Here is a 15195-nt window from a genome sequence, read left to right on the forward strand (position 1 = left end):
TGCTTTTACAGATAAGCAGACTCTCGTGTCTTGTAACTCAAAGCATTACTAATGATAAGGGAAATGGGAAATTATTTTGAGTGCATTAACCCTATAAAACCCCTGGCTGCAATGTGTTAAATGTGTCAATCGCTATTGATATTGATTTATAATTGTGTTAATATTTTGAGTAACTTTGGATCCAGGCACATTGTGTGCATGAAACCATGTTAAAAATTGTATAAATTAAAAAGGTTTTCAGCATTTAAAACCTGTCATAATTAATGGCGAGTCTTATATAGCCGTATTATAAAAATGTCACATTTTAAATGAAGATCTGACAAGCTAAACAGAACAAATAGATGTAAACAGATAGGACAGGATCCTGGAGTAGGGATGTTCCTGTAACGGCCCCTGAAGTGGAGGAACGTTAACTCAGTCAGCAGACGTGAGCGAGTGTGTGAATAATAAAATGAAATAAAAAGCAGGCTGTCAGATCGCTTCAGCTCCCATAAATCTCTGTCCATCTCCTGTGAGAAAAGCTCTGGGATTTCACATGGCCGAATTTACGAGGATCTACACATCAATACGTCGAGCTTACGGCGAACACCTTGAAATATCATAGAGGATTTTACCGTGGGACGTTTATAAGGTGATGACAGAAAAACGTGCACACATTAAAGGCATTTGGGATCAGTATTATCTGCTTAAACGCAACAGGTCAATACATGAAGACATCAAACTTGATTAAACTAAAGCAGAGTCGATGACAGACGAGTTAACAGGCCTGTAGGAAAGTCAAACCTCAACAGAAGCTTTTCCTACTTTTTGTATTGCCTATGACTATGTTCACAGTGGAATACTAGCATACTATACTACTGCACACTTTCTATAGGATAATACAAACTATATACATAGTGAAACTTTTACATCATGTCACATATATATATATATATATATATATATATATATATATATATATATATATATATATATATACACACACACATTTATATAATTTTTAATTTAGAATTATAATTATTATAATTTTTAATTACATTTAGTGAAATTCATTTATAATTATATAATTAAAATGAATAATTCAATAAACATTTTCAATCCATTAACAATTTGAGTCAATCTTCTAAAAAGTAATTTAAAAACTCCTAATCTATAGGCAAAAATAGCTCATTTAAATATTCAAATATATAAAAGTTTAAGCTGCAGTTTTGACCATCACAAATGATTTCCTTAAAAGTAAGTATATTTCAATGTATACTGTATAAATGAATTTGCTATATAGCATTTTAGGCCAATTAACGAACACACACAATTTTAGAAGTCATAAATAAGATTGATATAGTTGCATTGCTAGGATTTTAAATCGATGCATCAAAAAATGAACACAATGATATTAAAAATTATACCACAAATATGCAATAAACAATACATTTTAAAACTAGTACTTTGATGCATTGTTGTCACATGGTCTCGTCGCTTAATGAAGTGAGTCATCATTGTCCAGGTCATTTGTCACATTGCACATGGAAGGTCGAGTATTGCTAGGCATGATATGTGGTGCTGCATATTATTTAACAACACAAATGATTATATACACATAATATAGAATGCAATGCATACTAGTTTCTTTCAAAAACTGCTGTATGCAGCAACACATTCTGAACAAAAAAGCAGTCTGTGCACAAATCAAGGCTAAGAGAAGCTGACAATCCTTAGATAGCCAAACACTTTCCAATTGGCCATGTGATTAGATCAGTTTTCTGGTGAACATAACCACTGTAATCCCCCAGAGGGCATTACCATCAAACACAACACAAACCCTCAAACCCTCGCTGACCTGTGGCGGGACACTGACCCCTGAGGTCACCACAGTAATCTGCAGTCCGCTCGTTCATAACTGTCAGCGGGAACTGGAGAAACACACTTCAGCACACACGTGAACTTTAGAAACAATATGACTGGTGTTTATTTGATACCTATTCTGGGTAAACCTCAAAGTCAGTGCGTCTCACTCGAGGAACGGTTGGAAAATGAGGTCATGTGCTTGTGTGGTTTATTTATGTTGTGGTCTCCTAAGAAGCTGGAGCTCTGATGTTTTCGAGTTGATGCAGGTTAACGCGTGACGCCCACTTGAAGCTAGCATCTACAAACTAACTATCTAACTAACAAAAAATAAAATAAAAAAAAGAAACAATGTATTCTGGTGTTAGCATTTTTTTGGATAGATGTACTTATGGTAATGCTTAGAAAAACAAATCTTTAACAACATAAAAAAAATTCTTGCCAATCTAAGTATATATATATATATATATATATATATATATATATATATATATATATATATATATATACAGTATATAGGCAAGATTTTTTTTATGTTTTTAAATATTTGTTTTAATGTTTTAAAAGCATTTCTTTGTATTTTGGATCAAATAAATGCAGCATTGGTGATCAGAAAGATTCTTTAAAAAATTTGTTTTAATTATATTTATACAGTATATATATATATATATATATATATATATATATATATATATATATATATATATACATATATACACACACACACTCACCTAAATGATTATTAGGAACACCTGTTCAATTTCTCATTAATGCAATTATCTAATCAACCAATCACATGGCAGTTGCTTCAATGCATTTAGGGGTGTGGTGCTGGTCAAGACAATCTTCTAAACTCCAAACTGAATGTCAGAATGGGAAAGAAAGGTGATTTAAGCAATTTTGAGCGTGGCATGGTTTTTGGTGCCAGACGGGCCGGTCTGAGTATTTCACAATCTGCTCAGTTACTGGGATTTTCACGCACAACCATTTCTAGTGTTTACAAAGAATTGTGTGAAAAAGGAAAACCATCCAGTATGCGGCAGTCCTGTGGGCGAAAATGCCTTGTTGATGCTAGAGGTCAGAGGAGAATGGACCGACTGATTCAAGCTGATAGAAGAGCAACTTTGACTGAAATAACCTCTCGTTACAACCGAGGTATGCAGCAAAGCATTTGTGAAGCCACAACATGCACAGCCTTGAGGCGGATGGGCTACAATAGCAGAAGACCCCACCAGGTACCACTCATCTCCATTACAAATAGGAAAAAGAGGCTAAAATTTGCAAGAGCTAACCAAAATTGGACAGTGGAAGACTGTAAAAATGTTTCCTGGTCTGATGAGTCTCGATTTCTGTTGAGACATTCAGATGGTGGTCAGAATTTGGCGTAAACAGAATGAGAACATGGATCCATCATGCCTTGTTACCACTGTGCAGGCTGGTGGTGGTGGTGTAATGGTGTGGGGGATGTTTTCTTGGCACACTTTAGGCCCCTTAGTGCCAATTGGGCATCGTTTAAATGCCACGGCCTACCTGAGCATTGTTTCTGACCATGTCCATCCATTTATGGCCACCATGTACCCATCCTCTGATGGCTATTTCCAGCAGGATAATGAAAGTGAAAGTGACACATGATGGCCCAGTATGGTTGCCCATACTTGGAATTTAACCTCTGCATTTAACCCATCCAAGTTAGTGCACACACATTAGGAGCAGAGTAGTGAGTAGTGAACACACACACTGCAAACACGCATACACACACCCTGAGCAGCGGGCAGCCTGTGAGGCACCCGGGGAGCACTTGGGGGTTAGGTGCCTTGCTCAAGGGCACATCAGTCATTTCCTGCCGGTACTGGAATCGAACCAGCAACCTTTGGGTCACCAGTCCAACTCACCATCCATTAGGCCATGACTGCACCATGTCACAAAGCAAATTGGTTTCTTCAACATGACAATGAGCTCACTGTACTAAAATGGCCCCCGCAATCACCAGATCTCAACCCAATAGAGCATCTTTGGGATGTGGTGGAACGGGAGCTTCGTGCCCTGGATGTGCATCCCACAAATCTCCATCAACTGCAAGATGCTATCCTATTAATATGGGCCAACATTTCTAAAGAATGCTTTCAGCACCTTGTTGAATCAATGCTACATAGAATTAAGGCAGTTCTGAAGGCGGAAGGGGGTCAAACACAGTATTAGTATGGTGTTCCTAATAATCCTTTAGATGAGTGTGTATATATATATATATATATATATATATATATATATGTGTGTGTGTGTGTTAGAAAACAATTGAATACCATGAATTTATCTTATAGAAAATAAGAGATACAATGTATTTATTAAAATATTCTTATACTAATAAAATAAAAATATAATTATTATTTATAATATAATTTATAACACTTTACTAACACATTATGAATTTATAATACTTTAACACAAAAAAACTAAAAAACACACACATATGTACACACACACACACACACACACACACACACACACACACACACACACACACACACACACACACACACACACACACACACACACACACACACACACACACACACACACACACACACACACACACACACACAGCTGCTGCATCGTTTTTTTGTTTGCATAACCAAAGAACTTCTGCACAAACTCTCAGAAACCGTCTCAGGGAAGCTCATCTGCATGCTCGTCATCCTCATCGGGGTCTCAAACTGACTGCAGTTCGTCGTCGTAACCGACTTGAGTGAGCAAATGCTCACATTCGATGGCGTCTGGCACTCTGGAGAGGTGTTCTCTTCACGAATGAAACCCGGTTTTCACTGTACAGGGCAGATGTCAGACAGCGTGTATGGCGTCATGTGGGTGAGCGGTTTGCTGATGTCAACGTTGTGGATCGAGTGGCCCATGGTGCCGGTGGGGTTATGGTATGGGCAGACTTATGTTATGGACAACGAACACAGGTGCATTTTATCGATGGCATGTGGAATGCACAGAGATACCGTGACGAGATCCTGAGGCCCATTGTTGTGCCATTCATCCACGACCATCACCTCATGTTGCAGCATGATAATGCACAGCCCATGTTGCACGGTTCTGTACACAATTCCTGGAAGCTGAAAACATCCCAGTTCTTGCATGGCCAGCATACTCACTGGACATGTCACACAGAGAGCATGTTTGGGATGCTCTGGATTGGAAATAGGGAGAGAAATAGGTCTTTTGTGTACATAGAAAAAGTCTTAGATCTTTGAGTTCAGCTCATGAAAAATTGGGGCAAAAACAAGTGTTGCGTTTATAATTTTGCTCAGTGTATATATATATCGTTTTTTTGTGATAAAGTAATCTATCAGCTAGATAGATTGAATAAATTGAAAAAAGGACAAAATTACTATGCGTTGTTCTTTCTTCTTGACAAACAAAAAATACCATGGTAATCACCATGGTTTTTGTTCATAATTTTTTTAAAAATATAAAGTAAATACATAAAAGTTTAAACACAAACCATACTTTATTTTAAGATTTGAAACATAAAAACAGAAATTAAAACCTTTAAATCCAAACAAAGATGAATACAAAAGCAAGATATTACACTTGAAAAAAAAAGTTTTACAGCATCATTGATGATGGGTTTCATTATCCAATTCTAGATTAAGAAAGACAATTAAACATCAGGGACTAAACTTCCTGAGCTTCTACACATCATCTTAAAAAAATGAAACGTTTGTTATAACCGACTAAAAATAAAAAAAAATGAAACCTGTTCACAAAAGAGAACACTTTCACTGCTAGAATTTACATGAACACCAACAAAACATAAATCCAATCCAGATTCCTGCTAGTCCACAGTGTTTCCCATCTAAACTACCCTGCAAACACACAGACACACTCGGTGACAGACACACTCCTCGCGTTCTTCACCTCAGCAGGCCAGGAAAGTCATCCCATTCCTGTGGTAGGCACTCTGTCGGGGAACAGCAGAGAAAAGGAAATGTGTTATGAATTATACTGGAGTTCCACAGAGGCAGAAGGCCGGCTCTAGTTTTCCGGTTTCGTAGACGACACGGGCTGGAATGTGCAGCCTTTTTTTCTCTTTAATTTTTAATCGAAGTTTTTCTGGTTCTGTGGGTTACGAGACACCATCCTCATCTATTAGAAACGCAGATACAAAACAAATGTGGTTAACAAGTGGTTTATGAACCTATTTGGGGAAACAGCATTCTGATTTGTTGAAGGCTTGACTTTAAAACGGTCACAGGGGTGTAATTGGTCCACAGAACTGCAAAGTAGTTGTTATATGGTTCACATATTTTATTTCTGAACTGTATAACAACTAGGTTGCAAATATGTTTTATGATTTAAATATTTTGGCCTGAATGTTTAAAAGAGACTGAAATATTAAAATCATCATGTGGAAATATACACTACAATTCAAGTAGTGAGTTTGGGATTTTTTTTGTGTGTTTTTTTGGGATGTTTTTGAAAGAAATCTTTTATGCTCACCAAGGCTGATTTATTTGATCAAAAATGCAGTAAAAACAAAGATTTAGAAATATTATTACAATTTATAATAGCTGTTTTCTATGTGAATATACTGTAAAATGTATTTTATTCCTATGATGCAAAGCTGCATTTTCAGCATCATTACTCACATTGTCTTTCAGAAATCATTATAATATGCTGATTTGCTGCTCAAGAATTTTTTTTATTATTTTCAATGCTGAAAACAGTTGCGCTGCTTCATTTTTGTGTGGAAACTGTAATAAAAAAACATTTCCAGGATAAAAAAAGCATTTATTTGAAATATAAATATTTTGTAACATTATAAACACCTTTGCTGTCACTTTTTTCTCACTTGATTGAATCTGTCCTTGCTAAATAAAACCATTAATTTATAAAAAAATAAAATAAAAAATCTTACTGACTCCAAGCTTTTGAAGAATAGTGTATTTTTCTGAAAATTGGTTGTGAAGGGTGGCAAAAGTACTGTATGGGTCAATGAGGTGGCTTCATTTATTTTGTGTTGATTTATTCAATTATTACAAAATACCAATGTTTTAATGGTTAAACAAAAAATTACTCATGCTCATGACTATGACCATATTTAATAAAATCTAATTTAAAAATAATAGAGCTGTCGCCCTAAACGCGGTTAATCACATCCAATATAAAAGTTTGTTTACCTAATATATGTGTGTGTACTGTGTATAATTATTTTGTATATATATATAAACACACATGCATGTATACATTTTAGAAAAATGTGCTATTTATATATACAATATTTATATAGAATATAAATTAGATATAAATATATATACAGAATATAAACATATTTCTTATTATATACATGCATGTGTGTGTATTTATATACACAAAATAATTATACACAGTACACACACATATATTATGTAAACACAAACTTTTATTTTGGACGCGATTAATCGCGATTAACCATTGCACAGCCCTAAAATATATATATATTTTCACTTCTAAATCAAGCATTAATTTTATCTGGATAACCACAGGTCATTTTAAGAGCCATTCAAACAAAACTTTTGTTAAAAAAACGCTATAAACCAACATGATTGTGATGTTCTCAGTAATTTGCGTAACCTTCATATGAGGCGTTTAATGTTTAACATCATCTGTCATTCGAGTTACCATAAGCACTTGGTTGGATGGTAACAAGCGGTCACACACAGACATCATTTTAATTATTTAAGACATGTTTCTGCCAACAGAGATCAGTATTTTATGAACGAAACCATCAGATCACCACAATCCCGGGGTGAAAGGCGGATGCAGTTACGGGCAACATATAAAAATGACAAGTGTCTTTATGAACTCAACACGGCAAACTCCTCTGACAGTCTCTTATAGCACTATTAATTATGATTATTCAACCACAGAGAGAAACCATTGCAAGGACAGGACAATACAGCGCATACAGCTGCATTGTGTGTAAAAAAGGAACGAGCCGACAGAATCCAAACCCAGTCTGGGTGGTAGATTATTATATATGTCATTTAATTTCCTCGTCATAAAAGAAAAGGAGAACTCAAACCAGATGTGTGCTGTTTGGCCTCGTCCTCCATGCGATACAATTTTTTTTTTTTTTTGATGAGTGTGTTTTTGCATTCGTATTATGGGGAGCTCTCTTCATTTGGCTGGCATTTTAACGGGACACAAAAGCAAAATGGAGACAGGTCCCAGACAGTAGAGGAAAACAGACGACTCAAACTAGATACAGGCCTAGAAACATGAACTGACTTTGAAAAAAACACGAAAGAATAAGGCAAAAAATGAGAAAGGATATTGTGAAAGCTCTCATTCCACATCGGACAACCTGGAACTTATAAAGCGAGATTCCCGTATATCAAAGCTCAAAGGTCGAGGCTTGATTTGCTTGCGACTTCTGTTTCTTTGGGTCATTATCTCAGAGCCAAATTATAGGATCAGCACACTGGGAAGCGGATTGCTAATCAGGAAGAACGAGGAACAGGAGAACATACGATCCTCTGGTCAAGAATCAACTGTAACAGGAACGCTTTTGCGTTTACACCTGTATCTGTTACACTGTATGTGGGAAAAACTGCATTCAAATTTAACTTGATACATCGACAATGCCGTAATAACAATTTAAAACATAACATATATGAACAAGCATTTCAAACTGAAAATGTATGAATGAAAAATGGATGCAATATAAAGGTTTTGGCTCACTGAACTGATCGATTTAAATTTCAGTGAATTCTGATCAGATTCTGTTTCACTCAGCTTTGTGAGAATGAATGGTGCTTTATTAAAAGCTGGATTATTTCAGCACAGCAAAATTCTCAGTTACATTCGGCCTTGCACAACATCGCAGGCTTATTTTCCAACATAAAAATACACATCCTCAAGGAAGCTTACCCAGAGGAGTTCCCTAAAGATCCTGAAAAATAAATAGCCTTGAAATCCACCCTGATATATGTATATAATGTGCATGTATCAAGGGGAAGCAATTGAGATATATCTCAGGGAAGAGTTCCTTCCTGTATGGAATATATTTTCATCCTGACATCTGCACATGAGCGTCTCCAGCCTTGTCCTCCCCTCTGCTAATTATTTATACTTTGCTAACAGAAAATAAGGGAAAACAGCACAAATTCGACTACTCATACAGTGTTGAACAGTGTCAGAAATGATCTGTATTTGAGAAATTGATTTTTTACATTTAGCCTTTTTTAACCAAACATATGCAGTTATTTGTTTTTCTGAAATATTTCAACTGAATTAAAACAAATTAAATAAATTACAAATGTGAACAATTATGGTTGTTACCAGTAATAAATAAATAAATAAATAAATAAATAAATAAATAAATAAATAAAAATATATATATATAGATAGTCAAACCAAAATTAATTCAGAAACCTTCAACATTAATCACGTTATCAGTTTATTTGCTATAGTTTAGAAAATGGTAATAAAATATGACCATTCTTCTTTTAGACTGTCTCACAAATGAATTAGGTTGAAAAGCTGTCAGCTGTTAAATTTAAGTACAGAGCTAGAGAATACCAATTTAGGTCAACCAATTACCAAGCAATGCTTAATTTTGTTCAGTCTGTGGTGTAAAACGGTCGCATTAGCAATTAAAGAAAAAAACGCTTAAGCAAAATATGGTAAGGTCAAAGTATGTGAATAATTTTGGTCCCAATTTTTTATAAATTGTACTGGTAGTACCACTATATGAAGAATTTTTGGGTATAAAATGTCACAGTTAACTTTATTTTGCTATCCTCACTTACATAAATGAACTATAGTGTCCTGCACCCACTAGTGAAAAAATGGAAAATTATATATATATTTTAAATTATATTTAAAAAAAAAGCCTTGATTTTATTTTTGTGTATAATCTAAAGATATATTTTGCCACTTCCTATGCTTGATTAAAGCACTCTATACTGTCTAATATCAGAGTAGATTGCTGTTTCAAGACCAAGTGTTTTCTTCATGTTTCAGTGTTTTCAGAGCTGATTTTAGGTCAATCAAATATCCCATTATATTAGCCCCACATTTAACAACACAAACTGACACAGCAGGTTACTTTTAGTGGCATTTTTGTGCTGAATTCTACTGAATTTCTGTTTAGGAAGATATCTCACAACTTTTTACCCACTTAAAAAGTCACATCTGTTTCTGTGAACAGAAATTATGCTGTGTAAGAGGAAATCAAGGAGTCAATTCACTAAACACACTGGCACAATGCATTTTAGCACCTGCAGTTTATTTTAAGCTGGGAAATTGTGCAGTGCAAAGAGCAAATATAAATGACAGACAGAGTCAAATTTAAAAGGACACTGATGAAAGGAAGGCTGAATAAAAGCTCCATCTGAGAGAGCTTCTGATCTCATTCTGTCCTCTTTAAATTCCATTAACTGCAATATATAAATACAGGGCAAATTCAAATGCGGGCGAAACATTCCGCCTTTGTGCTTTTTGCAAACTGCCTTGAGATGCCTCTGCTCGACCATTCATAAATCTACATTTTTGCAGATAAATAGTACTAAGTAAGACCTCCGGTCCCCCCTTATGGAAACACTCCACGGAGGTCCCCGGGTTCAGGCCCGGCTCATCCAGGCCCATGGCCTTGGCAGTGGGTGGCACCTCTGCCGGGGCGAAACCCAGCCCACGGGGTCCAAGAACAACTCCAGGAGAAAATATCTGCAACATGGGCAGAGGAAGCATCTGTGTGGAGAGAGGCTTTCTGATGAAATATCGCCTGCTGACAGTACAAGAAGGAAGAGAGCGTGCGGTTTCAGAGTCCTCGTACAGAAGCGCTGCTGTAAAAGCGCATTCCAGTAGCCCAGCAACTGACCCTCGCTAATTTTATTGCCTGGGTATATTACGTGCTCTGCTGAAATCCAGAGCGTATGGATCAGAAATCTGGGATCGGTGGATACGGAAGGCTGACAGGGGTCTGGAAGGCTTTATTGGAAACGCACTCGTGTCCTTCACTTCTGAATATCACTTCTGAATTATCCGCGCAAGCTGTTAAATTAGCATTGGTGGCATGATGATGTGAATTAATGATTTTCTCCACCTGTGTGAGCCTGACACAATATATAAAGATAAATAACACTGTGGATTTTATATTCATGAGCAAGATTATTTGCTCTTGGATTGCAGTTGCGTACACAAAGGTCAAAAGGGTCACACAAACCCATTTAATTGTTTTATTTATTTACAATGGATCATTACAGACAGCCCACTGTCACTTAGTTAAAAGAAAAGTTAAAGCCCAAAATAAAAAAAACTATATAATGATTTACTGACTGTCATGTTGTTTGAAGAGTGGTCAAACGATACAGGTTTTTCCAAGCCCGATACCAATATTTAGACAGCAGCGTGACAAATTACCATATTAAACAGATATAAAACCGATAAAGTATATAAATATTAAATAATATATAAATAAACATATTCAAAAGTTGCTATTACAATTTTTTTTATGTTTTTGAAAGAAATTTCTTCTGCTCACCAAGGCTACGTTTATTTAATCAAAAATACTGTAAAAACAGTAATATTGAGAAATAGTATTACAAATTTAAAGAACTGTTTTCTATTTGAGTTTATTGCAAAGTGATGCAAAGTTGAATTTTCAGCATCATTACTCCTGTCTTCAGTGTCACATGATCCTTCAGAAATCATTCTAATATATTGATTTGCTGCTCAAGAAACATTTCTTATCATCATCAATGTTGAAAATGCCATTTAAAATTTTTGTGGAATGGTGATACTTATTTCAGGATTCTTTGATGAATAGAAAGTTCAATGAACAGTGTTTATTACATTTATTTAGTAAATTTATTCAAGCATTCATTAAATAGAAATATTTTGTAACATTATAAATTGTCATTTATTTGCATCCATGCTGAATAAAAGTATTAATTTATCTCTCTTTTTTAATCTTACCACAAATGCAAAAACTGTTCTCAACATTGCCAATAATAATTATTAGTCCAATTTATTCAGAAGTTTGGAGATAATAACAATTTGTTCTACTTATTCATGTTTTTCTTAAATGTTACTATGTGTTTTGTTATAATTATATGTGTGTATTGGAAACATGTTGTTTTTTTCATGTTTTATGAGGACTTTCCATAGACATGAATTTTATACTGTACAAACTGTATTCAATCTTCTTACACTAACCCTACCCCTAATTAAACCTACCCATCACACAAAACCTTCTGCATTTTTACATAAAAAAAAACAAACATCACTCAGTATGTATAAGAAGCTGTTTTTCTCATGGAGACCAAAAAGGACAACCTATAATGCAAGAAAATTAGTGTATGTGTATACATACAGTATATATACATTAGTTATGAGAGGTGAATTACTCTTATATTAAACACAGCGTGATCTAATCGCCATTACAGGGAGAGAACAGCTCAACTCAGAAAGAACTCTCCAGTTCTTCAGTCGTTTTGGCAGGCAAAAACCGAGCCAAGTTGAAAGAGAAGCTTCTTTGGTCGTCTTGTTTGCGTGAGGAAGGAAACTGTTTGCACTTCTCTTTTCTAGCCTGTTAAGTTGCATTACTGCCAGGATTGTGCAGAAAAAAGAAGGATGACCCCTGGAGAGAGGAGGTTTATCTTTGATCAGCGCCGCTGTGTCCTCTCGTTGGCCGTCGAGTCTCAGGCGGACGCGTAAATGTGAGAGACAAACTGTCTCCTCTCCGCTGAGAGATGACACTCCAATTATCAGTCCTGCACCGTAGGGAACTCGCATATGTAACTCATTAGCTAGAATATCATTCTGTGTTCCTCTTATTTTTATGCCAAATAAAAAAAATGGTGGCCATCAGGCATTGTTTACCGCGTGTCATAAACAATGTGCCATGGGTCTCGTGTGTGACCGTTTCAGACAGTCATTGTTTTACTGTGCCCAGGCAGGTTTTGATGAACACAGAAACATTGTTAGTGTCAATAAACAAAACCAAGTCCATAGCACACACCATAAAACTGAGTGGGGTGCATATTTCAGCCTCGAACACCTCCAACAGTTCGCTTCTTGTCATTTTTACACAAGATTCGCAGGCCAAGATACACATTAGACAAAAGGTTCAGGAATACATTTAAACACTTCGGTACAAAAAGAACAAATACCAGCAAAGAAAAACAAAGTTCTGTCACAGACTAAGCCTAGGCAGGAACTTCACCCCAAAGACTGGATGAGAAAAAGAAAGGGATAGTTTACCTCAAAAACGAAAAGGTCTGTCATCATTTACTCTCACCAATGTCGTTCCAAACTGAATGAACTTCTTTTTTCTGTGGAACACTAGGGCTGTGAATCTTTGTGTAGACAGTGAATCCATTCGATTAACAATTCATAGGCTTACGTTTCCATGTTTTAAAAAAGCATAAAGTTTCTGTTTGAAACGATTCACAATGAGATTCAATTAACGATTTGATTCTGCATTTTTTAAGTGCATTCATAGAATTATTTAAATGCTTCCCCTAAAGCCAAAAGTTAGTTCATGTTAGTCCTTAATGATGTCACATCACTTTATTTTAAAGGGTTAGTTCACCCAAATTTTTTTATTCTGTCATCCATTACTTCTCTTCACGTCGTCCCCAACCCGTAAGACCTTCATTCATCTTCGGAACACAAATGAATATCTTTTTGATGAAATCTGAGAGCTTTCTGACCCTTTTCATTTTTTGGGTGAACTAACCATTTAATAGCCTATACAAATTGGTATATGTAGATATGTATTAAGATATTAAGATTTAAAAAAGCTTAGAAAGTTTTGTTAGTTTATGTTAACCTTTGTGTAGGATAGTGTTAATGTATAGGCTACACAACCTTATTACAGTGTTCCAGAAGCATGAAAACATACAATGCTTCCATGGACAGACTACTCTAGAATATCAGGCACTTCCCTAACTAATCCTAAACTAACTTTTCTTCACAGAATAATAAAAAAAAATCCCTCTTTGTTTTCTTTCTCTGTCTTCACTGGTGATTGAAAGCTCAGTGGATTATTCTTAAACAAATTTTACCCACGCCTCTTATTCTCATATCTTATTTTCACCAAAAATTAAAAATTAATTAAATATGTAATGCTACAGTTTTTAACTTATCCTTTCTACCAGCCAATGATGATTTTGAAAGAAAATAACACACCCATGCAAATTGTATGCTATATTTTATGTCCTCAGAAATCAAACAATAGCTTTGCGATGAAAAGGAAAATCGAAAATTTCCCTCAACCTTAGCTCTTTAATCTCATTCACACTTTCACATTTTTAAACTTGAAAGTGAGAGCAAAAGGGATTTGAGAGTTGTGGCAAAAGGCACGATTTCCAACAAATGACTTTGCTCTTTTCCTAAAACAAAGATATCGTTGGCTCTATTGTACAGCATAGCACACCTTGGAACAATATGGGGGCATGTAAATGAGGATGAATGACAGGACTTTCATTTTTGGGTGGACTAACCTTTTACAAACGTGTGAATGAAAGGTCTGAGAGGCATGTAAAGACAAGATAGCAGAAAGATGCATGATTGTGCATTTCACCGACCGTAATGAGACATTACCATAAGTGTAACTCCTGCTTGTGCATATTCATGTGCAGCATAAGACAGATGTGGGAATGTGTGCAAGCTCTTGTGTGTGTGTGTGTGTGTGTGCTGGCGCCGAGAGCTCCGGGAGGAGGGATACGCGCAGTGGTCCTGTCTGCTTGGAGCCGACTGAATTGGATCAAGGCTGCGGTCCATACGAGATGGCGTATGACCGGGACTTCCCCACCGTCAGACTGCCAGCGCTCAAGTCTGCCTGCAAGTTCAACTGTATCAATGTACAGTCGTCCCGGGTCAGAACCTCCTTCAAACGCCTTCGATCTGAAATCCAGAGGGCTTAGGAAAATAGACAAGGCTAAGTGTGGGTTTTAATGCAATAACGAATTTCAGACCGTCTTCCCGCTCTCTCTCTCTCTAGTGTATCGGTGTCTGTAAAATCATCAGGTCCAGGTTTAATGAGTAGAATGAGCAGGATGGTGTGGATACCGATTACTAGTAGGGTTCTAATTTAACGCAAATCAATATAAATAAATAAAAAATATTATTAATATATAAATGAACAATAATTATATATAATCTTCTGCCTTCCTACTTTTATGTCAAATAAAAATAGTGATATATAAATGTATTTTTACACACACACACGATTTCTCTTTTTGAGGAACCTATAACCTTGACCATCACAAGTGCCTTATTAGTGCCTAACCCCAACCCTTCCCTTACCTTAAATTACTAATAATTTGACCATTGACAACTCTTTAAATGTTTATTCTGATGAAA

At 35.8% G+C, this 15195-nt stretch overlaps 1 protein-coding gene across 4 annotated transcripts in view; it reads right to left on the reverse strand.

Moving 5' to 3' along the window:
- Positions 1 to 5331: 5331 nt before the first annotated feature.
- Positions 5332 to 15195, reverse strand: part of supt3h (SPT3 homolog, SAGA and STAGA complex component) — a 144250-nt gene continuing 134386 nt past the window's right edge. For all 4 annotated transcript variants that reach the window (XM_077238745.1, XM_077238747.1, XM_077238746.1 and 1 more), the window contains one exon: positions 5332 to 5803. In XM_077238745.1, coding sequence (XP_077094860.1) covers positions 5762 to 5803 — 42 coding nt within the window. In that variant the 3' untranslated portion in view covers positions 5332 to 5761. The remainder of the gene's footprint in view (positions 5804 to 15195) is intronic.

This window comes from Siphateles boraxobius, unplaced genomic scaffold (assembly GCF_051911475.1).
Source record: "Siphateles boraxobius isolate OS27281-9 unplaced genomic scaffold, OSU_SipBor_1 22, whole genome shotgun sequence".
Classification (NCBI taxonomy): domain Eukaryota; kingdom Metazoa; phylum Chordata; class Actinopteri; order Cypriniformes; family Leuciscidae; genus Siphateles; species Siphateles boraxobius.